This window comes from Mustelus asterias, chromosome 14 (genome assembly GCF_964213995.1).
Source record: "Mustelus asterias chromosome 14, sMusAst1.hap1.1, whole genome shotgun sequence".
Classification (NCBI taxonomy): Eukaryota; Metazoa; Chordata; class Chondrichthyes; order Carcharhiniformes; family Triakidae; genus Mustelus; species Mustelus asterias.
In genome coordinates this window covers 85,790,146-85,817,145 of record NC_135814.1, presented here as the reverse complement: position 1 = coordinate 85,817,145, position 27,000 = coordinate 85,790,146, and the positions used below count along the sequence as shown (strand labels likewise).

The 27,000-nt window shown below is 43.4% G+C and overlaps 1 protein-coding gene across 1 annotated transcript in view; it reads right to left on the bottom strand.

Annotated features, from left to right (window-relative positions):
• Nucleotides 1–27,000, bottom strand: part of lcmt2 (leucine carboxyl methyltransferase 2) — a 38,974-nt gene that overhangs the window by 8,892 nt on the left and 3,082 nt on the right. Inside the window, exons 2-11 of the mRNA XM_078229248.1 lie at nucleotides 25,182–25,306; nucleotides 20,421–20,502; nucleotides 19,612–19,801; nucleotides 19,011–19,167; nucleotides 13,940–14,129; nucleotides 9,100–9,207; nucleotides 8,524–8,611; nucleotides 4,353–4,613; nucleotides 3,199–3,423; nucleotides 2,354–2,451 (exon numbers count right to left, since the gene is read on the bottom strand). Coding sequence (XP_078085374.1) covers nucleotides 2,354–2,451; nucleotides 3,199–3,423; nucleotides 4,353–4,613; nucleotides 8,524–8,611; nucleotides 9,100–9,207; nucleotides 13,940–14,129; nucleotides 19,011–19,167; nucleotides 19,612–19,801; nucleotides 20,421–20,502; nucleotides 25,182–25,306 — 1,524 coding nt within the window. The remainder of the gene's footprint in view (nucleotides 1–2,353; nucleotides 2,452–3,198; nucleotides 3,424–4,352; nucleotides 4,614–8,523; nucleotides 8,612–9,099; nucleotides 9,208–13,939; nucleotides 14,130–19,010; nucleotides 19,168–19,611; nucleotides 19,802–20,420; nucleotides 20,503–25,181; nucleotides 25,307–27,000) is intronic.

Here is a 27,000-nt window from a genome sequence, read left to right as displayed (position 1 = left end):
ATCCCTTGATTGAACCTGCCTCCACCACACTTCCAGGCAGTGCATTCCAGACCCGAACCATTTGCTGCGTGAAAAAGATTTTTCTCACATTACATTTGCTTCTTTGCAAATCACTTTAAATCTGTGCCCTCTCCTTCTTGATCCTTTTACGAGTGGGAATGGTTTCTCTCCATCTACTCTGTCCAGCCCCCTCATAATTTTGAACATCTCTATTAAATCTCTTCTTAGCCTTCTCTCCAAGGTCAACAGTCCCAACCCATCCAATCTATCCTCATAACCAAAGCTTCTCATCATTGGAACCATTGTTGTAAACTCCTTCTGCACTCTCTCCAATGCCTTCACCTCCTTCCTATGGTGTGAACTGCCCAGAACTGTGCACAATATTGCAACTGAGGTCTAACTAGTGTCTTGTATTAAATCAGTATAACCTCCTTGCTCTTGTACTCTATGCCCTATTAATAAAGCCCAGAATACCAAATGCTTTAATTAACTGCTCTCCACCTGTCTTGCCACCTTCAATGATTTATGCACATATACACCCAGGTCTCTCTGCTCCTGCATCTCTTTAAGAATTTGACCCTTTATTTTATATTGTCTCTCCATGTTCTTCCTACCGGAATGCATCATCTTATACGTCTCCGCATTGAGCTTCATCTGCCACATATCTGCCCACTCCACTAACTTGTCTATGTCCTTTTGAAGTTCTACACTGTTCTCTTCAGTTTCCAATACTTCCAAGTTTTGTGTCAGCCGCAAACTTTGAAATTATCTCTGCACACCAAGATCTAGATCATTAATATATATTCAGAGAAGCAAGGATCCTAATACTGACTCCTCCGGAACATCACTACAAACCATCCTCCAGTCTGAAAAATATCCATTGGCCACTACTCTCTGCTTCCTATTATGCAGCCAATTTTGTATCCATGTTCCTACTGTGCCTCTTATTCCATGATCTATAGCTTTTCTCACATGCTTTGTGGCACTGTATCAAATATCTTTTGAAACTCCATGTACACATCATCAATAGCATTACCCTCATCGACCCTTTCCAGTACCTCTTCAAAAAATTCCAGCAAGTTAATTAAACATCATTTCCCATTTAGAAATCCATGCTAGCTTTTCCTAACCAACCCATTTTTCCATGTGACTACTAATTCTATCCTGAATTATTATTTCTAGAAGTTTGCCCACCACTGAGGTTAAACTGACTGGCCTGTAATTGCTGGGGTTATCCTTAGAACATTTTTTGAACAAGGGTGGAACCTTTGCAGTTCTCCAGTCCACTGGCATCTCCCCTGAGTCTAGGGAAGATTATGCCCAGCAGCTCCGCAATTTCTATTTTTGCTTCCTTCAATATCCTTGAATACATTTCATCCAGTCCCAGTGCCTTGTCAACTTTCAGTACAGAAGGCCTATTCAACATTTTCTCATCAATTCTGAACCCTTCTAGGGACAGAGTTCCCTCGGCTGTCACCATGTCCTGGGTAGTATCTACCTCCTTGGTAAAAGACCGATGCAAAGTATTCATTAATACCTCAGCCTTGCCCCCAGCATCCATGTGTAAATTCCATTTTAGATCCCTAATCAGCTCTACTCCTTTTACCATCCGTTTGCTATTTATATGCCTTTAGAAGACTTTGGGATTCCCCTTTATATTGGCTTCTCATTATCCTTCTTCGTTTCTCTCATGTGCTTTTTCACCATTCCATCTGAATCTTCTGTATTCCTCTTGGTTTAAGACAGAGATGAGGAGAAATTCTCTCTGAAAGTTGAGAGTCTTTCTTCAAAAGGCAGCGGAAACAGCATTTGAATATTTTTAAGGCAGAAGGCGATAGATTCTTAATAAGCAAGAGGATGAAAGCTTATCGGGTTAGGTGGGAATGTGCAGTTGAAGTCACAATCAGGTCAGCCATGAACTTGTTGAATGGCAGAGCAGATTCGAGGGGCAGAGCGGCCCACTCCTGCTCCTAATTCATATATTGAGATGCTGGGATAATTCCCACTGGAGCACAGAAGGTGGAGAGGAGCCTTAAGAAAGGTTTTTAAAATTCCAAAGCGCTTTGCTAGAATGAATAGGGAAAAGCCTTTATCTGGTTGAGGAGTCAGTGATGACCGCCATCCGTTTTGAAATCAATATCAGACCGACAAATTAGGAGAGATTTATTTACACGGAGGACTAGAGGATGGAATGCTTTATCACAGGGAGTAGTTGATGCACAGACCACCATCATTTAAGAGAACACCAGAAAAAATATCTGAAATAGATGGAAATTCCCTCCTGAAAGAGGGACTAGTGAAACACCTGGATAGGTACAGCATGCCAAGGATGTTGTAAACAATAATCACTTACATCTGCCCAGTTGTAGTCTTCCAGGCTAAGGAAATGCCAGTCATTTAGTGCCAATTCTTTGGGAGAGCGACCACCACAGACAAACAGGTACCTCTGACCTTAAAGTAAATAATGATCTCCAATTAGTCATAAAACATGGCATGTTTGCACCTGGTTCCTGTTACATTCTTTCCAAAATGCCATCAGAAATGAGAGATAAATGCAGAATCTAGAGGGCATCTGGTACTACCAGTAGTGAACTAATCACCCTCAGCAGACTGAATCTCAACCCCAAATGACATGAACTAAATTATCTCAACTGGAGGTGACTTGGTTAATTAATGGTGAGTTGTGGAAGAGAATGTTTTGGTCCTTATTTTGGACCGGGGCGGAGGGAGAGGGTTTAGGATAACTTGTGGAACAGAAATACAACCATTAACAGAATAGACAACAACAATTGACTGAAATTATTATTTTTTTCCAATTAGAGAACAACATGGGATTGAATTGCAAATATCCACATCAGTTCATAGCCTGAGAAAATTGAAAACGGATTTTGTTTTAATGCTGCAGTGTTTCTGAGAGTCTACTTTTGCAGCTCTGTAACTCCCATTAGACTTGCAGCAAGATGAATTTCAACCTCAAGATTATGCCCATACAGATACATGCCAAATGACAAAATATGAAGTTGCAATTAAATTTCCAGTCGAAGCCAGCAATTTATTTCTATTTGTGCTTTCCCATTGGTCAGTTGGGATTTATTGAGCTAGAAATTGGAAATATGAAGCCAGAAATGACATTAAATCCTTTAACACAATTTTGTCTCAATGGAAACTTTTATATAACATCATGTTTTTCTGGTCTACCTTTGTAAATCACTTCTGTTGCTGTGTGTCGCCAGCGTGGTGATGGTGCATTGCCACTGCATTCGATCTCCTTTACTGACAAGTTGATGCTGGAGATGGCACCATCACTCATGTCACAGTTCAAACAAACAAGACTTGTCAGTGGCTTCAGTGGAGATGTGCGGCCACCAAAGATTATGCACTGACTGTCACAAAGAGTAGTCATGCTGTGAAACATTCGTTCAGCTACAACATAAACAAAATATCCAGGCTTAATACACATCCAAGTACAACAGATTACAATCCCATGAATATTTTATAAACTGTTCCAGAGCAGCCTCTCTATGTGCACTCATGAAGTCTTAGCAGATTTGAATACAAACCACTTAATTTACATACAGATTCTAAATATGTTTCTGCATTAATAATTTTTATATCTTCTGATCTATGTCAATGGTATGCCTTGCAGAAAACTATTCTTCCCAGGGTGCAATGAAATACTTGGGATTAGGCTGTCATTATGTTCCAACAGTATCATCAACCTCTCAACAGCAGGGGCATCACAGCTACCCCCAATGAAGTTCTCAAGACGCACACGACACGCACACCACTCCTTACCATCTCTGTCTGTCATAAAATGGTCTGTCTATGACTGAAAGGATGGTTTAGGCAGCTTGCACCCACTCTTTGCCTTGTGGTAAAGGCTTTCAGAAACTGGTGTTTTCCTAATGTTTAAGTTGTGTCCCCCATCCCGGAGACAGAAAGGAAAATATATGCATCTACATCAGCCTGGCTACTTTATAATTTTTTTTTAAATGGACAAATGACTGGTCTGATAACATGGCTGCTGTTGACCACATGATGGTAGTTCTGGAAGTTTCTGAGCAGCGAAGCTGTACCCAAACATTAATGACCACTTTCAGAAGAAAAGCAGAACAAATGGACAAAATATAGATTGCCAATGCTTCTTACTGCTTCACTGACAAGATACCAAGCAACCTTCAATATTTACCAGGGTGCAGGAGGGTGGAAGAAGGCATATATTATTGCTTCAAGCAACTTAAGCTTTCAGTGTGACAATACAGAGTGTGCTACATTATCTATGACACTCGAAATTCAAAAGTTAGTTACATTTTCCAGGTATTGAATATTATCATCAATATTTTTTAACTTACTCAATAAATGGATTGATCCCTGATCTTTAACAGAGCTGCATTTCCAAACTGGTCCATTTTTAATCATCAGTGATATGTCCCTGAGGCGTCCATGCTGGCCACCTCTGCTGCCAAATCCTCCACTGGTAACAACAATATTTGGGGCAATAAATGAAGAACAATGGCCAAACCTCCTCAGAAGAGGATTCTCTGTTTCTGTCTCACATAGAGACACAGCAATCCGCAGTGGATCAAGGGTATCTAATTTATTTAAACGGAACCCTGTCGAGAGAAAATATAAATTCAGATTTAAATAGTCGCTTGGTAGTACAGAACTTGAGAATTGCTAGAAAAAGAAACATGCTGTCAAAGCTTTTCATCTTACACTCATCAGGTCAGAAATGCAAGAGTACCAAATCTCAAAGGGAACAAGAATTTACACTGCATATGAAGAGGATGCTGACTGATTAGCAAGTAGACCCCGATTGGTTGAGGAATGAATCAGGGAATGGCTGTCCCCCAAGCTTTTATTTAATTGAAAAAGGCACAATGTGTGAAAATAGTCTTGACTTAGTGCGAAAACTGAAGGAAAAATTATTTTGCTGAGCGTTTGCTTAGAATTGATAAATAGTTAGAAGCAGAAAGACAGCCAAGTATATAAATTGGAATGAAGACCCAACAGCCTTGACCTGGCAACAATTGAGGCTAAGAACGCAAGAGGAAGAAAAATTGGTTGGACGGATAACATTGAGACATGGACCGAGGGGGGGCTTGAAGAAAGCCAGTGAAGAAGCAAGACAATGTCAACAGCCCCATTAAGGCTATTGAAATCGAACATATCTATGTTCTGAAACAAATACAATATTATCCATAAATATGGATTTTTCTCTGAAGAGTTTGGGGCTAAGGATGGCATGGGGATTGATGGTACTGACGTACTGCTTCTGTGATGTTTATTTCTTGCAATATCAACATCTGATCTATTAATTTGTTGCTACTTTCGTTCGTGGCAGACTTGCAACTTGGAGCATTGGGTTCCTACTGACGCTGGTAGCGATCAGGTATCATTGCTATGAGAGATTAAGCTTAAAGCCACACATTTATTCTTGACAGAGAGAGAGACAGAGACAGAGTTACTGTTCCTTGCAGCAAGTTGTCTGAATATGGAGCGAGTAAGGAATGTACAGAGAAGCTATGCTTCAGAAAAGCCAATTAGGTCCAGTTCAGTATTAAAGGTACAAAGGAGCTTCACAAATTTAAAGAATGATATGCTCTCAGATTGGAAAGGTGAAGCCAACGCAAGTAAATGTCCAATCCCGTAGGGTAAACACAGAGGATGGATAGAGTATTTAGGAGGTACCAAAGACAATAGTGAAAACTGAACCATTATTTGTGGAGAGAGAAAAATGTTTGAATGAAACAAACCAAGTAGGCAGTCCACAATGAATAAATTAGAGCCACCACAACAGAGCAGAACAAACTGTGACAGATAATCTACCAAGTAAGCCATAATAGAACTGGAATCTATGAATAATAAAGCACCCCTCCAAACCTAACAACAGGGGAGAAAGAGTAATGCAAAAGAGATACAATAACAATTTTAATTTCAATGATTTTATATGAAGTGTGCTTACACACTTGTTGGGCTTTATTATGGTTGATACAAATGTTGTTGCTGATAAAATGGTCTTAAGCACACGTTTCTATTATTTTGAGGAAGAATGCTTATCACTCATATCCAGAACCAAAATCAGCAAGTTCCCTGCCTGCTCATTATGACACAGCAACTCTTGCATGCTTGACAGCTATACAGTAAGTCCTCACTTTACATCATACCATTTAAAGTCATTTCACTTTAACATAATTTACTCTTTAGGTCCTCTTTGTTGATTTGTGTCATCACTGTCGATTCTTCAATATTTGCACAGAGTGGGAAAGGGGGGAGGGGCGGCGGGGGGGGGGAGGGGCGGCGGTGGGGGGCGAGGGGGAGGGCGAGGGCCGGCGGGGGGGAGGGCGAGGGCCGGCGGGGGGGAGGGCGAGGGCCGGCGGGGGGGAGGGCGAGGGCCAGCGGGGAGGAGGGTGAGAGGCGGAGGGGGACGGGAGAGAGGCGGCGGGGGGACGGGAGAGAGGCGGCGGGGGGACGGGAGAGAGGCGGCGGGGGGACGGGAGAGAGGCGGCGGGGGGACGGGAGAGAGGCGGCGGGGGGACGGGAGTGAGGCGGCGGGGGGACGGGCGAGAGGCGGCGGGGGGACGGGAGAGAGGCGGCGGGGGGACGGGAGAGAGGCGGCGGGGGGACGGGAGAGAGGCGGCGGGGGGACGGGAGAGAGGCGGCGGGGGGACGGGAGAGAGGCGGCGGGGGACGGGAGAGAGGCGGCGGGGGGACGGGAGAGAGGCGGCGGGGGGACGGGAGAGAGGCGGCGGGGGGACGGGAGAGAGGCGGCGGGGGGACGGGAGAGAGGCGGCGGGGGGACGGGAGAGAGGCGGCGGGGGGACGGGAGAGAGGCGGCGGGGGGACGGGAGAGAGGCGGCGGGGGGACGGGAGAGAGGCGGCGGGGGGACGGGAGAGAGGCGGCGGGGGGACGGGAGAGAGGCGGCGGGGGGACGGGAGAGAGGCGGCGGGGGGACGGGAGAGAGGCGGCGGGGGGACGGGAGAGAGGCGGCGGGGGGACGGGAGAGAGGCGGCGGGGGGACGGGAGAGAGGCGGCGGGGGGACGGGAGAGAGGCGGCGGGGGGACGGGAGAGAGGCGGCGGGGGGACGGGAGAGAGGCGGCGGGGGGACGGGAGAGAGGCGGCGGGGGGACGGGAGAGAGGCGGCGGGGGGACGGGAGAGAGGCGGAGGGGGACGGGAGAGAGGCAGAGGGGGACGGGAGAGAGGCAGAGGGGGACGGGAGAGAGGCGGAGGGGGAAGGGAGTGAGACAGAGGAGGAAATGAGAGAGACAGAGGGGGAAATGAGAGAGGCAGGCACATCTACACACACACACACACACACAGAGGGTAAGGAGAGACAGATGGATATAGTGAGAAAGAAAAGCAAGCAAAAAGTTGAGCTGAGTTTTAGAAATGCTGTGAGTGAGTTACAAAAGCTGTGCTACTCAGCGCTTGTTTCGGTGAGTTAGTGTTACCTAATTTGAATTTCATAGAAACCCTACAGTACAGGAAGAGGCTATCCGACCATCAAGTCTGCATTGACTCTCTGAAGGAGAATCCCATCCAGGCCCTCCCCTCCGCCTTATCCCTGTAACCATGAGCAGTTAGTATGTCCAGTCTACTTGATCTGCACTTCTCTGGACTGTGGAAGGAAACTGGAGCACTTGGTGGAAACTCACATAGACAAGGGGAGATGGTGCAGACTCCACACAGTCACCCAAGGATGGAATTGAAACTGGGCCCAGATGCTATGAGGGATCTAGGTGTTCTTCTGCATTAATCTCAGAAAACTAGTTTGGAGGTATAGTAGGTAATATGGAAGGCAAATGGAATCTTGGCATTTACTGCCAGAAGAATACTATATACAACTAGTGAAGTGTTGCTGCTACTGTAAAAGCATTAGTGAGAACGCACTTAGAATATTGTGTACAATTTTGGTCCTCTTACTTGAGGAGGGATATAGTTGCATTGGAGGCAGTTCAGTGGAGGTTCACTAGATTGATTCCATATTGAGCAGTTTAGACCTATACTCCCTGGAGTTTAGAAGAATGAGAGGTGATCTAACTGAGGTGTACAAGATGATAAGGGGGATTGACAAAGTAGACGTGCAGAGCGTTTTTCCTCTTGTAGAGCAATCTAGAACAATAGGTCACAATTTTAGGATAAGGGATTTAAAATAGAGATGAGGTGCAATGACTTTTCTCAAACGGCTGAGTCTGTGGAATTCACTATCCTAGAGCGAGGCGGATGCCGGGATATTGAGTAAATTTAAGAGGTGAACAGATTTTTAATCAGTAATGGGTTTGAAGGGTTACGGTGAATGGGCAGGAAAGTGAAGTTGAGGCCGATATGAGATCTGCCATGATCGTATTAAATGGCGGAGCAGACTGGAGGGGCTAAATTGCCTACTCTGGCTCCCACTGCTTATGTTTCTGTTTCAGAACTCTGGTGAATCGAAAAATAAATGACCAACAGACATTTTTTAAAAATAATTAGATTCTCAAAGTCCAGTTACCTAGTCCAGTTTACTTTTTCTGTTCTTACCTGGGGGAGGACGGAGCAACAGACACTTTCTCAGGTCTCCTTTTGATGCACTCAGAATTAAATAGTGAGAACACTTTAGATGCCATTCCTTGATAAAAATGAATAAGTGGTGGGGGGTAGAAATAAGAAACATTCCTCAAATTAATTTATGCATTTGAAAAGTTGCAAACTGAGAAAATACCATGAAATGAGGAAATATTTGCTTTAATTATTAATAGTTGTTATTCTGTAGGGGAATTTGCACCCTTAACAATAACAAATCCATCTACTTACACATGTTAATTGATAAGTATCTGTAATTGATTTGAAGCTAGGGCAGATTAATGGTGTAGGTTTACTGTCACCTACTGATTTTTCCCCTAATAGATGAAAAAGTACTTCCTATGAACACTTGTTTTAAGTCAGGAAGAAATGTTGCTTTCAAATTTGGTTTATGCATTAATAATCTTAATAATCTCAAATTCATGTTAGAATATTTTCCTCAGAAATTATGGAACAGAATTGATATATATTGAAAACTGAAAGACTGTTCCACTAGTCAAACGGTTACGTTTAATTGTAACATGTTGCAATTACCTCACACTCATCAAAAGGTTCCAACATTTCAATCCTTTGTTTCTCTTGTTCCGGAATAAATCCAACATAAAACTCATTCATGTCAATACAATGACATTCCTCCCAGCCCTAAGAGTAAGGAATTACAAATAAATATTGTTACACGGACAATAACTTGTTCCTATATATTTGCTTGTTTATCCTGCTCTCAGTATCATTTGCTTTAAGATTTGCACAGTGGTTGAAACACTTCTCCCTCCCATTTTTACAGCCTCCATTTGAAGAAACCTCTGAGATCTGTAGCTCATCCCATGGGGGAATCTATCACACCATACACCCAGGATAGTTCAACTGGGAGAGCATTATGATGCATTCTCGTATTGCTTCAACGAACGAGTGTTTAGCAAACAAGGGAAAAAGAAGACTGGTTTAAAATCTAGGTTGATGCCCTCTTATGGTTAGGACAAATCTCAATTTTTATAACCAATTGCAAATACTGCCTATGAAGTATTTGGCGGGATGGATGGAGACCGTGGCTCTACTTGTGGGGAAGGCACTGGACTCTGTTCTCCTCAAATATCAAAATTGCTTGACGCCAGAGTCTTCTCCTTTTGAGTCTTTCAAGGTTCTTTTGTCCCAGTGTATTGAAATCTAGTGTGCAAGCTCCGAGGTTAGCTTTGTCTTTGTATCTAAGTTTGGGATGTCCTATGTTGCAGGTTCCTATGCTCAGCTGGTTGTACAGCACCGTCTTTGGTCTGCAGGAATTCTCTATGCAAACCACACATCCAACCCAATGAAGCGTTATAGCAAAGATTTAAAGGCATTTAGTGTAATTATAGATCACAGTAGCAAAATAAACTTTTACAATCATAGAATACAGCACAGAAGGTTATCTGTTCCACTGTGCCTGTGCGGGCTCTTCGATAGAAGTATTCTATCAGTCCCACCCCATGCCCTACTCTTTCTCCATAGCCGAGTAAATCTTTTATTTTCAAAATTCAACAACCGAGCAGTCATAGCTCTCTGGGGATAGAGAACTCCAAAGACTCACAACTCTTTACACAAAGCAATTATCCTGATTTCAATCCAAAATGGCCAAAACCTTCATCTGAGACTGGTTGTTCTAATTCAAGACTGTGACCATTCACGCCCTGTTGCCGCTGCCGGCAAGGACAAAGAATTTGCCGCTCAGTAAATTCTCCGTTGAACTCCCTGGCATGAACGGCCGGAGAATCCCACCCACTATAACCAGGGGAAATGGCCGCTTAGCATCTACCAAGTCAAGCCCTTCACAATTAAACAGGTAGGCAAGAGATTCAATTCCAGGAATTTAGCAATTCAGAGCTGGCTATTAGAAAGAGTGCAAGATGACTTTTAAATTTTCCTTCTGCTTACGGGTGGAGTCAGCTTTGCCCACATCAGTGCAGTAATACCAAAAATTCTCTGGTGCACAAGTAAATGATATACCTGCAACCCACCACTAAATAGCATCATGCACTAACATCTAAGATATCCTTTTTATATTTTAATACCTTAAAAAAAAATCAAAAGATTAGAATAGATTAACATACATCATCTAGGACCTTGGCTTTAACCCAGTCTGGAGTGATGGGAAGAAAGCCTATGAGGGAGCTTAGGAGGAAATAGGCCTATAGGTGGATATTGGTTCCATCACAAAACTATCTAAAACACTAAGTAGTCTCACAACACCAGGTTAAAGTTCAACAAGGTTTATTTGGTAGCACGAGCTTTCGGAGCGTTGCCCCTTCATCAGGTGAGTGAAGAGTTCAGTTCACAAACAGGGCATATATAGACACAAACAAGATAATGGTTGGAATGCAAGTCTTAACAGATGCAGAGTGGAGAGGGGGTTAAGGTGTTAAAGAGGTGCGAATTGTCAACCACAACATTGTCTTCAAACCAGCAAAGGAGGGGCCATCGTCATACTGAACAGAACGGATTACTGCAAAGTGTACTGAAAACTGAACAACGAGGAACACTACAGACAGTTACCCACAGATCCGACCAAAGACAACACACCTGTCAACTCAACAGGCTGATCAAGACCTTTGATCCAGGCCTTCAGAGCACCCTCCGTGTTCTCATCCCACATACTCCTCGCGTTGGAGATCTCTACTGCCTCCTGAAGATGTTCAAGGCCAACACACCCGGCCGTACCATCATATCAGGCAATGGGACCCTGTGTGAGAACCTCTCTGGCTACGCCGAGGGCATCCTGAAACCCATCGTACAAAGAACCCCCAGCTTCTGTTGTGATACTACGGACCTCTTACAGAAACTCAGCACCCATGGAGCAATTGAACCAAGAACACTCCTCGTCACAATGGATGTCTCGGCACTCTACACCAGCATCCCCCACAACAACGGCATTGCTGCAACTGCTTCAGTACTCAACGGCGACAACTGCCAATCTCCAGACGCGATTCTACAACTCATTCACTTCATCCTGGACCACAATGTCTTCACCTTCAACAACCAGTTCTTGATCCAGACACATGGAACAGCCATGAGGACCAAATTCGCACCTCAATATGCCAATATCTTCATGCACAGGTTCGAACAAGACTGCTTCATCACACAGGACCTTCAACCGATGCTATACACTAGAAAGATTGATGACATTTTCTTCCTTTGGACTCATGGTGAACAATCACTAAAACAACTACATGATGACATCAACAAGTTCCATCCCACCATCAGACTCACCATGGACTACTCTCCGGAATCGGTTGCATTCTTGGACACACACATCTCCATCAAGGACAGTCACCTCAGCACTTCACTGTACCGCAAGCCCACGGATAACCTCACGACACTCCACTTCTCCAGCTTCCACCCTAAACACGCTAAAGAAGCCATCCCCTACGGACAAACCCTCTGTATACACAGGATCTGCTCAGATGAGGAGGATCACAACAGACACCTACAGATGCTGAAAGACGCAGAACAGGATATGGGCTCAACTCATCGATCGACAGTTCCAACGTGCCACAGTGGAAAACTGCATAGACCTCCCCAGAAAACAAACATGGGACACAGCGGACAGAGTACCCTTCGTCGTCCAGTACTTCCCCAGAGCGGAGAAGCTACGACATCTTCTCCGGAGCCTTCAACATGTCATCGATGAAAACGAACATCTCGCCAAGGCCACCTCCACACCCCCTACTTGCCTTCAAACAACCGCGCAACCTCAGACCATTGTCCGCAGCAAACTACCCAGCCTTCAGGAGAACAGTGACCCACGACACCACACAACCCTGCCACAGCAACCTCTGCAAGACGTGCCGGATCATCGACACGGATGCCATCATCGCACGTGAGAACACCATCCACCAGGTACACAGTACATATTCTTGTGACTCGGCCAACATTGTCTACCTGATAAGCTGCAGGAAAGGATGTCCCGAGGCATGGTACATTGGCGAGACCATACAGATGCTACGACAACGGATGAATGGACACCGCTCAACAATCACCAGGCAGGAGTGTTTCCTTCCTGTCGGGGAACACTTCAGTAGTAAAGGGCATTCAGCCTCTGATCTTCGGGTAAGTTTTCTCCAAGGCAGCCTTCACGACAACACAGAATTGCTGAGCAGAAACTGATAGTCAAGTTCCGCACAGATGAGGACGGCGTCAACCGGGATCTTGGGTTCATGTCACACTATCTATAACCCCCATGACTTGCCTGGGCTTGCAAAATCTCACTAACTGTCCTGGCTGGAGACAATTCACACCTTTTTAACCTGTGCTTAACCCTCTCTCCACTCACATTGTCTACATCTATAAAGACTTGATTACCTGTTAAGACTCACATTCCAACCATTATCTTGTAATTGAGTTGTGCCTATATATGTCCTGTTTGTGAACTGAACTCTTCACTCACCTGATGAAGGGTCAACGCTCCGAAAGCTCGTTCTACCAAATAAACCTGTTGGACTTTAACCTGGTGTTGTGAGACCCCAGTCCAACACCGGCAACTCCACATTAAAACACTGAAGAAATTGATAAAAACTCAACAACAACTCAGTTAGAGGTACGGTGGTACATGAAATGTAAAAATTCAGAGGTAAATTAGGTTGCTTTTCTAAGGTGAGAACTAAACAACACTGATATTTCATCTATGCAATACTATTTTGCAACTGGCCTGCACTACAGCTGACCAGAAACTGTTTGATGCTGACATTAGAAAACAAAGATAGAAGGTGCTTCTTTTAAACTTTAAATCTTTCTTTTTGATTAGCACAAAGTGTTAATTACATCTTTTTGAAATACTAGTAGTCAAGGTCCTTACAGATGAAATTAAGATCCTTACAGACTTATCAAGTTCAAGGTTCTTACTTTAGAATTTAAGAGAAGGATAAACGGTTAGGTAGACCCATGTGTTCTATATCCAACATAAAATGCATCAATGCCTAATTATAAAATACAAGGAGGAATTCATTAAATTATCTTCACTTTTGGAATATCATCACAGAATTCCTCACTAAACATTAAAGTGTCTATTTGATGATTCAATTTTGATTTTGGATTTTAACATCTTTTACCCACTTAAAAAACTTGTAATGTACATTTCAATGAAATGTTGTCAATACCACCCTTCTGCAGCAAATTATGTGGTTTCCTTCATATAGCTGGTTGCTTAACATAAATAAAGGACAAATACACACCACTTTATCCTCTCCTTCTCGTAGAAGTGCTGCTGTTGGTGAAAAAAACTTATTTGAGCTGGTGCGGAGTGAACCAAAGAAATGAAAAGATTTACACTGTAACAGGTTTGCTGTGTGGAGAACATACAGCATCATAATTGTGATAGATGGAAAGGCTGAGATATTTGACTGACCTCATTTAAAAATCGCCTCCTTTGAGTTTCCTTTTCAGGAAACTGAATGATTGCATGCAGAGTGGAGTTCAACTGAGTGAAATGTCGCTGCATGACCTGGCCAAAGGGGTCAGCTGGATGTATCTGTTCATAGAGCACAAACACTGCTGACGAAAATCGGTCCGCTGCCCAGTGGATCACTGCTGAAGAACTAGACAAAAATTTTACTTTGTCACAAATCTTAAGATTCATTATTTAAAATATAATCTCACGGTTACTTCAAAAGTATCCTAATAAGGATTTCCATTCCCTTTACAATTAACTGGCTCCTCTAGGAGTTAGGATTTTGAATGATTAGAAATACAGCACTGAGGGATAGTCAGGGACCTGCCCAGAGACCATTGTCAACAACACCCTACAGATTGTTACTCGAGTTGTCCAGCCACTATTGGCAATGGGAACAGTCATTTTCTGTCCCTCAAAGGATAATATATGGGATGGAATTCTCCCATCTGGGACTAAGTCCCGTGGCAGAGATGGGAATGTTTCCCGCCACAGAGGACAACGGGAATTCCTGATATCTTCCAATCTGGCCTCATTAATTAAGCAGATAGTGATCTCCTGGTGACTCGTGTGGCGGGGTGAGATGGATGTCATGTGCCCCACTGTCATATCCGGGCACCATATTTAAAAGGCACCCAGACATATCAACTTACTGACAAGGCCCATCGAGATTGACAGGGCAGGGACCTTGTTGGCTAAGTTCAGTGACTTCATCCCTGGACGTACTCCTTGACTAGGTGGAGGCCATGAAGGATGTCCCATATCCAGCTGATAGGGAGAGGAGGCCGAGCAGGGAGACTAACCCTGCACTGAAGCCAGTCACCACTACAGTTAGTGCCCAGCATAGGTTAGTCATCCAATGCTGGAAGAGAATGAACAACCTCTTCTGCTCTTACCAGAACGAATGAATGTCAGGGACATGGGTTTCAGTAGCAACGTCAAGGTGGTGCATCAAAGCTCCAGTCCAGTCCATCCACTCTGAAAGTTGAGTGACCATTTATGCCTCCTTCACCTTCCCCGCAAAGGAGCTCACGCTGTCTGGAATGGGAAGGCAGGGCAGGGTGCAGTGACGGGAGAAACGGGCTCAGGCAAAGAGGACACCAGCATGCTCTGCAAAGAACATTCCTCTCTGAGCCCTTATTCTTATGTGTATGGGCTCACCGCTCTGAGGGGGTGTTGGCCCATAACTACTCTGGACAACATGCAGTGCATTAATGAATTGTCATACAATCCAGTGGGTTATCTGTAAGACTGGAAATATAGAAAGAAATGCAAAAGTGATATGTGAGAATGGATGCTAAATACCTCAACCTCACTTTCTCGGTTTCCTTTCAGCAGGACAAGTTAAGCCATAACTGGAGAGAGAGGGAGGAGGGGGGAAGGGATCAGCCATACCTCAAGGAAGTGACTGAGTTCAAGGAAAGGGCAGTCCTGCTGGCAGTGGTGGAGCAGGACCAGGTCACTGGGGATGGGGAGCGTGGATATGGGCTTCCAAGCAGTAAGAATACAAGCATGTAATAGAAACCTCAGGTCCAAGGTTGCCTCCATGTTAGAAGCTGTTCCCGTAGTCAATTGCCCTCTCCTTTCTCACTTACAGCTGCCACCAGGAAGACGGCATGGCCTGAGCCAGAAGAACTGTCCAGCACACACCTGCATCCTCCATCAGTCCAGAGACACAGACATTGGTGGGTATTAGATCGAAGGGTCTGTCAATCTGGTGGTCACTGCTTGGACACGTGTTCGCAGCATGAGAAGGCAGGGTCAGCCAAGCTCACCAGTACTCAGAGGAGTGTTGCAGAAGAGTCAACTATGAGGTCAGAGTCTGATGACAGGCCTTCGGAATCGGCCTTCCAACTGATGCTGCAGGGTCAGTAAGAGGAGGGGAGACCATCAGGTCGAGGTATCAGAGGCCCTCAACAGAGTGGCACGCAACTTGGAGGAGTTTGTCCACCTGCTGGCTGGTGAAGTGGTGTTGACCTGTGCATAGTCTCCACTGAGGAGGATGGTGGATTCCATGGAGAACCTGGTCGCAGGCTTTCACTCCACTGCAGTAGCCATGGGATGAAGCTTATGTAGTTGGTACACGAGAAGGGGACAGGGCGCTTCAATCTCCCTCCAGCTGCCTCTTCTCCTCACCCAAAAGAAGGAGCAACAGCAATTGGACACTCCTGGGACATCCACTCAGGAATCTGAGGTCACTCAGCTCTGCTAATTCCCCTTTGCCTGTGACCTTTTCAACCTTGTCCTTTACCACTGCAGAGGGAGCACCTGGCCCACAGCAGAACAGCCAAAGTAAGCTGGGCCCTCTAGGCCTCAGGTACAAAGAAGACAGCTGCCAAGGTCATCCAGGGCAACAGGACATAATGCTCAGCAGGCTGCCTCCACCCTTGCTGCAGATGTCAGGGAAGCACAAGGGAAAGGAAAAGTTAAAACTATTAAATGCGCAACTGGTTGCATGGGTGAACAATTTCTTTTTTATTCATTTTGTGGAACACGGGCGTCGCTGGCTGGTCAGCATTTATTGCCCATCCGTAGTTGCCCCTGAAGGGCGGTTGAGAATCAATCACATTGCTGTGGATCTGGAATCACATGTAGGCCAGACCAGGTAAGGATGGCAGATTTCCTTCCCTAAAGAAGATTAGTGAACCAGATGGGTTTTTCTGACAATCATTTCCTGGTCATCAATAGATTCTTAATTCCAGACATTTTTAATTGAATTCAAATTCCATCATCTGTCGTGGTGGGATTCGAACCTGGGTCCCCAGAACATTCGCTGAGATTCTGGATTAATAGTCTAGCGATAATACCAGTAGGCCATCGCCGTCCCTGTGACAATTGATGTCACAGACTAAAAATGTTTGCAAATACAGTCGCTTTCACTTTAATATCTACTGCATTGTGTTAGTTGTGGTACTTAACTTAGTGTTACCACCTTCCTTCCTGTAGACACCCCATACCTCAGAGGGAAAGGTGTGTGGCCAGGGCCCTTGCGAGGTATGTGCAAGCACTCTTCCAACCTTCATGAGCCTTCACCCTTCAAACTGTTATGTGTCCCAGGACCCTAGCATTGTAAATATTATATACTGGGGTTTCCTTTCAGTTGTCCAATGGAGATGACCTGCATCTCTGCCCATCCCAGAAGAATCAACCCTCAAGCAGCATTTTGAGATCTCCATGAGACTCTGCATCGTTGCTTGCTACTTTACAATGGTGATAGTCACCTTTCCCTGTGTTCCAAAGCCTTCTCCCATTTCCCAGTTACCCACCCCCTAACCCCCATAACCAATGACCCCAGTATTACTTTTGACCTCCCCATTGTTACCCTTCAACTTTCTCCCACCCTTTTTGACAATGTTGAGATAAACGTCCAAGTTCCCTTTCACCCCTCCAGAGAATCCTACTCTTGTCTGCCCTCACACTGTTGCTCTGAGTCTGTGCGTATCTCCGTATCCCCACCCACAATCCTCGGTGCCCCCTCAAACAACATCAGTGCACCCTCTACCCCACTGTGAGCTTCACCGTTCCCTCCTACCATGGCTACCCTTAGTTTTCACCTCAGGAGTCTATCATTGATGTCACTGACCCCTCCCTTTGATCCCCTTCACGCCTCAACACCGCCCCCATGGCCCTTCACACATGCACAGACCCCTTCCACTGCCAGCTGCAACACCTGCCAAGGCCATTGCCACCATCTGTTCCATTCCATCGATGTCTTCAAACACCTCTGATACCCTCTTTCCTCAGAACCCACAACCACCAATGTCACCGCCCCCCCCCCCCCCCCGCCCCCCCCCCCGGCAAACAGATCCTCACTGCCCAACAGTACCTCCTGCAGCTGGAGGCTCTGGTCCCAGGGCAAAGACCCTGGTTGAAGGTCTGGACCATTGTTGAAGTTGCTGAGAACTCCTGAATGCTGCTTTGAGAAGATCCACATGGTTGAAGCTCCACTCTGCATGTGGTGCTCCAAGATTTGGTCACTGGAGGCCTAGATCATCTCTTCTGATCTCCAGCATGTCCTATCTTTACACACCACGCTGGTCCAGACTGGCTTGATTTCCGGCTAGCGTTTCAGACGATCGGGCGTGTAGTGGGGCGTGATTCCAGTCAGGCCTTCATCCGGATCCCATTAGCGGGATACAAATTGGTTTCAGACCAGCCTCGGGCAGGTATTGAGACCCGCCATGACAGACAATAGTTGAAGATTCTGTCATCATTTCACATCAGCATGAAACAGGTTTTTGGATCTCCTTCCGCAATTCCCCGCCCTCTATTAAACCTGCCGATAGACATAGGAGTCCGCCCATTGTCTTTACTATACACTACCTATGATGGTTAAGGATCCATCAGAGTTGCTGGCAGCGTATACTAGTTTGAAATTTCCTTCCATCACTCAATTTAAGCATTAAACACCTGCAGGGCGTTAAACACAATACATTTAAAAGATTATACCCTTGTGACTTGCGGATAGGGTGTAATTTTCAAATGTTATAGAATGGTCCCTTCTCCCTAACACCCAAGTCATCACCTTTAGTTGAGTGTGTGGAAGTGGCAGTTTCCTGGCAGCCTGTGAGTATCTGGTGCAGCATCAAAGCTGTTCCTTGATTACTCACTGGTAATCACAAACTAGAAGAAATTCTTATTTGTGATTCCCAATTCTAATAATGCTGCTTGCAAACTAACTATTCCCACACCAAGCTTCCTCAACTTGCTTCAAATTACCTGGAATGCATTAACTTAAGCCATCACTAAGCAGAAACATCAATGATGGCTCAAATTTGAACTTTGACAATCTCCTAGCTAACAACCCAGCTACAATACTTAAATCGTGCAACTCTGAAGCAGCCAATTCCTTCTCTTAATTTGAAATTTGTAGTGGATTGCTCTCTATTTAGATGTACTGGACCATCAATATGGACTTTGGAACAGCTCTGGAAGAACAAACACCCTTGCTGCTTGTCCCTTTGAAAAGAGCTGCTCACCCACCAGATTAATTAGAAATCAGCCAATCCTGCAAATCAATTGTCCTTACCTTTCACATCTCATGTATGTCAGTACAACCTCTGATAATATCAGGGTCGGACAAGCAGGGTTTAGGCCAGTCTCCATCAGTAGCTTATCTAACTCCACTATTTCAGTCAGGTCAATGCCAAGCAATTTGTAATCCATACCACTGAGAAACAGACGACCTGCAACTCCAAATATGACATATGTCAGCTATTAGAAAGACTGCCAAACCAGAATGAGATATTTTTTAAAATGTAAGAAACGCTTTCTGTAATGCTTTGTAATTTATATTTGTTTTTTTTTCCAAGGTTGATAGTTGTTTGTTGTACAGATAAGTTGGTAGTCATTATCTATAGAACATATAAAAGACCAAAAAAAACATTCATGGTACATATCGACATCCATATTTTTGATATAATTTCCAATATATGTTTAAACATTTTGCGCAACCTTAAATTTGGCAATATGAAATTATGAGACAAACACACTGAGCAGCCCCTGCATGCAAATGATAATCCTATTTAGCAAGAATGCCTGATATCATTCACCCATTGTATCACTGTCAAAAGCTTTGCCAAAGTCAGCAAGCATTTTCAATGAAGCATGTACTTGAAAAACAATCCTACCCATCTGAGCTGGTCTAATTTCATCAATGCAGCCTATGAGCTCCACGAATTCCTGCTTGTTTTTAATCAGAGTGGCTTTGCGCTGAACAACATCTGGAAAATCCACCTCGTATACAATCACATTTTTCAGCTCCCCGTTTGCCTTTAGCCGAAAGTACAAGGAATCAAACCCAGCTCCCAGTGAAAGGATCTGTAGAAACGGGAATGCATACAAAGCTACAGTGTTGAGTTTTAGTGGACTATTCTCATTTGATGTCAGAACATAAATATTTAGAACAAGTATGACCCTGATCTATGCATATAATTACTCACAATTCAGTTGCACATTTGTAAGTCTAAACAGAATAAATTTGCTCTAGTTATGCCCTGACAAGATTATAAAAATATTTAGAATGTTGTTTCTTGAAACTGAATTGAGACTCGAGGAAAATTGACAGATGATACGCCATGTGCACAGGCAGACTTTCTATTATTCTAAGCTGAAGTACAAAAATGGAAATTTGTTCTTCTGGTTCCGGCAAACACAGTTCCCAATCTTGATTGGCTGGTCTGATTTAGTTACTGAGCATTCTTCACAGGAAAAAAGGGAAAATTCCACCCAATCAGCATTGTGTACATCATGAGGACAGCCGTAGAACAGCATTAGCAAAGGATAACATCAATGTTCACATGCTTAGTCACAGAAATGCACTGCGTGGGACTGAAGGGGAGAGGGAGCATCATAAAGGTGGGACGCTAAATAGGCTTAATAATTATTTTCATGTGAACGCATTAGTAGCAGAATTAGGCAAAATCCCCATCATACTCACCTGTCTCTGAGAGTAACTTGCTGTCTGTTGCAAGAAGCAACTCAGGCTATAATCCACTGCCTTTGCCCTCACATAGTAGCCACTTTAGGGGGAAAAGAATAAAATTAGACTCCTAGTGATTTTAGTGCAAATCTCACACTATTCCAAGATACAACATCTCTGTTAAAGTACAATTTAGCGGTTAAACAGTTCATCCTCATCAATTTCAAGGCTTTGGATGGATTCCTTAGCTTACATTCAAACTCAAATTCCCCAAACTGGTAAAATACATGACCATAATTTATTGACCAAAATGCAGAAAACATTTCTCATTTTGGTTCACAACTCAAAAATCTGCACAAAGTTGCAATAGATTCCTTGGTTATTAAAAACAATGCACCGAATAAATTCAGTGTTCAAGTCATTTTCCTGCTGTTACTCAGTTAATCTTGATGCTAAGATTAGCATTTATTACCTGGCTCTGTTATTCTGATAAGAATGTCAAAGGCTTAGCTTATTGTGGGTCTATGATTCTGTCACCGAGTTACATGGTCTGGGTTATTTATTGATTTACAGAATGGTCACAGTACAGAAAGAGGCCCATTGGCCCACTGTGTCATGCGGGATCTCTGCAAAAGAAATTCCAGCTAGTCCCACTTGCCCAACAGTACTGCAAATTTTCTCTCTTCATTGCTCATCTTATTCACTTTTGAAAGCCAGGATTGAATTTGCCTCCAGCACCATTCCAGGCAGTATATTCCAAAACATAACCACTTGTCATGTAAAACTGTTTCTTTTATGGTCATCCAACATTAGTGTCCTTGACCCTTCCACAGGAACAGTTACTCTCTATGTACTTTGTCGCGAACCTTCTTGATTTTGAATACAGAACCACTACAGCACTGAAGGAGGCCACTCAGCCCATCATTCCAGATCCTAATCGCTCACTGCGTTGACAAATTTCCCCTCATCTCATCATTGCTTCTTTGGCCAATTACCGTAAATCTGTGCTCTCCCTCTTGAACCTTTCACTAGTGGGAACAGTATTTCCCTACCTACTCTGTCCAGAGCCTTCATGATTTTAAATATCACTATCAAATTTTCTCCCAGCTTTCCCTTCTCCAGGGAAAACAGTGCCAACCTTTTCAATCCAACTGAAGTTCCTCATCCCAAGTTAATATATTGGAGAAAATCTGATTTTGAGGGGCTGAGAATAGAACTTGGAAAATAAAACGGCAACAATATTGCCAAATAACGGTGTTGAAGAACAATAGGAAGCATTCAAAAAATGTGTTCAACAGAGAGCAGGGAAAATATATTCTGCTATCAAAACAAACTAAACACCAGTGAGACTCCATGGAGGAATAAAGATACAAGGAAACAATTGAGGGTTAGGAAAGAGGCACACGTTAAGTACATACAGTACATAGAGAAGTGCATGAATAACAAGAATATAAAGAAACAGGGCAGAAGTAAAAAAAAAATTAGAAAGGCAAAGAGAAACTATTAAATTATCAAGGACCATAAAACAAAGTATTAAAACATTTTACAGACACACCAAAAAACGAGTAGGGCCATTAAGGGAACGACAAGATAATTCCAGAAGTAATGATTGCGAGATGGCAAAAATATCGAATAATTGTTTTCTTTGTATTTACCTGGGAGATAAGCAAGTTAAACATGACATTGAATTGTGTATTTAAGACAGAGATAGATAGGTTCTTGATTGGCAAGGGGAAAAGGCAAGAGAATGGGGTTGAGAAACATCAGCCATAATCGAATGGTGGAGCAGACCCGATGGACTGAATGGCCCAATTCTGCTCCTATATCTTCTATATGGTCTTGAAGATATGAGAAATAACTAAGTACATTTACAATTAAAAAGGGGGATGTACTGTATAAACTAATCAAACTCAACCATAATAAAACCCCCAGTCCAGCTAGATTGCATCCCTAGAATTTTAAAAGATTCTAGGGAGGAAAGAGCAGAGGCATTACTGCTCACATTTAATAATTCATTAGAAAAAGGTGTAGTGCCAGAGGACTGGCAGATAGCTAATGTAATTCCTACATTTAAGAAAGAGGACACAACAATCCTAGGGAATTATGGACCAGTTAGCTAAATGTCAAAGGTAAGAAAAGTAATGGAATCCTTACTTAAGGAGAGAATGGAAGAACATCCAGAAATTAGAAATACAAGAATGAAGTCAGCATGAGGAAAGGTGGGAGGACACTCCTGTGGAATCATAGAATCCGTACAGTGCAGAAGCAGGCCATTCGGCCCTTGTTTGCATGGAGTCTGCATGTTCTCCCCGTGGATGCGTGGATTTCCTCTGGATGCTCCAGTTTCCTCCCACAGTCCAAAGATGTGCAGGTTAGATGGATTGGCCATGTTAAATTGCCCCTTAGTGTCCCAATATACATAACTTAGGGGGATTAGCAGGGTAAATATGTGGGGTTATGTGGTAAGCCTGGGTAAGAGTAAGTGGACTGAATGGCCTCTTTCTGCACTGTAGGGATTCTATGATTCTGCATCTACTCTCTGAAAGAGCATCTTACCCAGAAGCACCATTACCCTGTGCATTTACCATGGCTAAGCTACCTAACCTACATACCTTGGGACACTAAGGGGAATTTAGCATGGCTACCCTGCGTCTTTGGACTGTGGGAGGAAACTGGAGCACCCGGAGGAAACCCATGCCGACATGGGGAGAACGTGCAAACTCCACACAGACAGACATCCGTGGCTCGAATTGAACCTGGATCCCTGACACTGTGAGGCAGTGGTGCTAACCACTGTGGAGCATGGACAGAATGGCCTGTTTCTGTGCCATACATCCTATGTAATCTTAGTATGTAAACTCTCTCCCCTCTGCCCTTTATACTATTATCCCAGTCTATTTAAGGTAATTAAAATGGTGAAAAGTTAGAAACAGTCGAGTTCAAAGAGACTCAGGAGTCCATGTACACTAAATCACTAATGGTTAGGTACAACTAATTAAAAAGACTAATGAAGTGGCAACCTTTGATACCAGGGGGCTTTAATGAAAAGGATAGTGTTACCACAGCTAAACAATGTTGTGATTGGACAACATCTGGTGTACTGTGCACAATCCTGGGCACTATACTTTGGGAAGGATACACTGACCTTGGAAGGATTGCAGTTCAGATTTATCAAAATGTTCCCAGGGTTCCAAGGTTTAGATTATCAGAAGAGATTACATAAATTAAGCTTGCGTTCTCGAGAATATAGTAGGTTTTGGGGTGATTTGATTTAGGATTTTGGGTCACTGTCTGTGCGGAGTCTATACATTCTCCCCATGTCTGTGTGGGCTTCCTCCAGGTGCTCTGGTTTCCTCCCACAGTCCGAAAGACGTGCTGGTTAGGTGCATTGGCCACGTTAAATTCTCCCTCAGTGTACCTGAACAGGCGCCGGAGTGCAGTAACTAGGGGATTTTCACAGTAACTTCCTTGCAGTGTTAATGTAAGCCTAGTTATGACACTAAAATAAACTTTAAACTTTAATTTTTTTCATGAAATTTCCTTTACAGATTCCTCAAAGAAACTGAAGGATGTGTTGGAGGAGTTTCATGGGGATGGCGTGCTATCCAAATATAACCCAGAACAGGTAACAACAATTTCCACTCCTGTTAAAAGTTTTTCTGTAGTTTAACCCATGCAGTTCTTTGCAGCACAGGTGGCGCAGCGCCAGGGACCCAGTTCAATTCCGGCCTCGGGTCACTGTCTGTGTGGGGTTTGCACTTTCTCCCCATGACTGAGTGGGTTTCCTCCGGATGCTCCGGTTTCCTCCCACACTCTAAAGATGTGCAGGTTAGGTTGATTGGCCGTGCTAAATTTACCCTAGTGTCAGGGGGATTAGCAGGATAAATGTGTGGAGTTGTGGGAATAGGGCCTGGGTGGGATTGTGGTTGGTACAGACTCAATGGGCGAATGGCCTCCTTCTGTACTGTACGGTTCTATGGTTCTAAGTGGAGAAATTTAGGGCAAGGGGAGAAGGACTGTGCTGTGCAATGCAATTACACTATCAACTTTTAACAACTGACTCATTTGAGTTGTTTGCCATCTGATTTATTTGAATTTTTTCAAATATTTTACTGGATCAGATTTATTTGTTAAGTTGCCTAAGAATGCTATACATTATAACTTCGTTCATTCATTTTACCAATATAATTTAAAAAGGACAAAAGTAAAAATGATAGCTGATCGCATTATTATTAGATTCATAAAATATCAGGCGAGCCCTATAAGAAACAATAAAGAGGGAAAATTCAGCCAGAGTTTCCACTCCACTGATTCTTGCTGGGCCAAAATCCGAGAACTCCCTTCTTAACAGCATTGTGGGTGTACATAAACTTCATCATGATGGGAGTAAGGTGACAACAATGAAACAACATAACTCCAAAGCCCTTTAACATGCAAAATGCATTAAATGAACAAAGAACTTTCACAACATCACCAAATAATTGGAATGGTTAACAATGCTGCCTCATAGCGCCAGGGGCCTGGGTTTGATTCCCAGCTTAGGTCACTGTTTGTGCGGAGTCTGCACATTCTCTCCATGTCTGTATGGGTTTCCTCCAGATGCTCCGGTTTCCTCCCATAGTCCAAAAGATGTGCTGGTTAGGTGCTTCGGCCATGCTAAATTCTCCCTCATTGTACCGGAACAGGCACCGGAGTGTGGCGACCAGGGGATTTTCACAGTAACTTCATTGCAGTGTTAATGTACGCCTACTTGTGACACTAATAAATTTAAAATCATACCGATTTATAAGTGGAGCTCTTCTGGTGGTTTTATTTGCAAATCCTTTCAGGAAGGGATCATTGAAGTAGCCTAGACTGACCATTGAACATTTGCTAACGATACTGCTGTCATTTGTACCTTGGACCTGTAAACAGATTCAATAAAAGAATGAAGGTGTAAATGGGCAACATTTTAGTACTGCATAGGATAACAATATTTAAGACAGGGCATCTTTCGCTTAACTTCAAGTTCCTTTTGCTTGTTTTTGCTCTTGTCATTAAATTTGAATGATAGTCTCCAGTAAGGAAATTTCTACTTTTAGACAGACAAAACTGACGCATGGTTTGAAAAGTGTTCCAGGAGGCATCACTCACCATTGTTAGTTTGACAATGTTAACAATGACAATTTGACTAAGTAGAAGTAACAAACTTGCATCAGATGTAAAACAGGCCATTGGGAAAGAACAGACAGAACAAGGAGTTGAAACCAACAAGAGTCATGATTTAGAGGGGGGCCCTTTGGAAGCCTACCTAAATCACTTTCAGATAATTGTTCACTTCTATATAGTTTGACCTCCTTTATGTTGTATTAAAATTCAATGTAATTTTAAATATATCTAGGTTGAGTGTCTATAATAGCAGCAAGTAGGCGACTGCGTTTATGAATGTTCTCGCTAAAAGATTTGTCAAAGATATACATCAGCATTTGACTCCATTGCAGCTTTTCAAACTTCTTGATAATGAGCACACTTTCTTACAGCAATCTGCAAGTCTTTCCATTTTCAATGGTTCAAGAACCACTATATTTCTATCTTCCTCATGCTTATGTATACCTCTGATCCAATGGAATATAATGGAGAGTTGGATGTGATGAAGAGTTTTCTATGGGCAGTAGTGTGATGAACTAAAAATGCTGAAGAAATACTCATCAGATATTAATACCAATATAGTATTGGTATATCTACTGATTGATTTTGATAAACATTATTGGAATTTTATTTGATATTATGTGACTTCAATGTGAATGTTTAATTGCACTAGACATTTTTTCATATCTAACATTAATAAGTACTGTAATAGAATCTTTTAAGTGCAGGGGGCCAGCAAGTACATGGTTTTAAAATTAGATCTATATTTAGTCCATGCCAACCCACGTTTGCTCATTGTATCTAACGCACGACCAGAGACTTGAGCACATAAGTTAGGCTGATACTTTACTGCAATGCTGAGAGACTGCTGCACTGTCAGAAGTACTGTCAGTTGACAAGTTAAACCAAGATGTCTGTAGGGATAAAAGACACCATGGCATGATACAACAAGTATGAAGATCTCCCAGCATCCTGGCCAACATTCATCCTTCAGCCAGCATAAATCACTTGATCGGTTATCTCACTGGTTTTTACTGGGCAGTAATTGCTGTATTTTTCTACATTACAATGGCTATACTTCACAATAGTACTCCAATAGCTGAAGTGCTTTGGGTTTTTCTGAGATCATGAATGACGTTACACCAGTTTGTTCATATCTTCATACATACTTTTTCCCCTCTTGGGGGATAGTGGGGAAGTGTTGGAAGGATTACAGACTGATTATTAAACCATTGAACTGCATTGTGAATGCTCCTACCACAGCCAACAAGTCCCGGAGTAGGACTAGAATCCAGAACTTCAACAAAAGTAAAATCATCCAAAGTTACTCACTAGGCTCACTTCTTTACATCTTATGCCAAAGCAAAATACTGCAGATGCTAAATGTCTGAAATAAAAACAGAAAATGTTGGAAATATTCAGCAGGTCTGGCAGCATCTCTGGAGAGATCAACGAGAGTCAACGGCTGGAA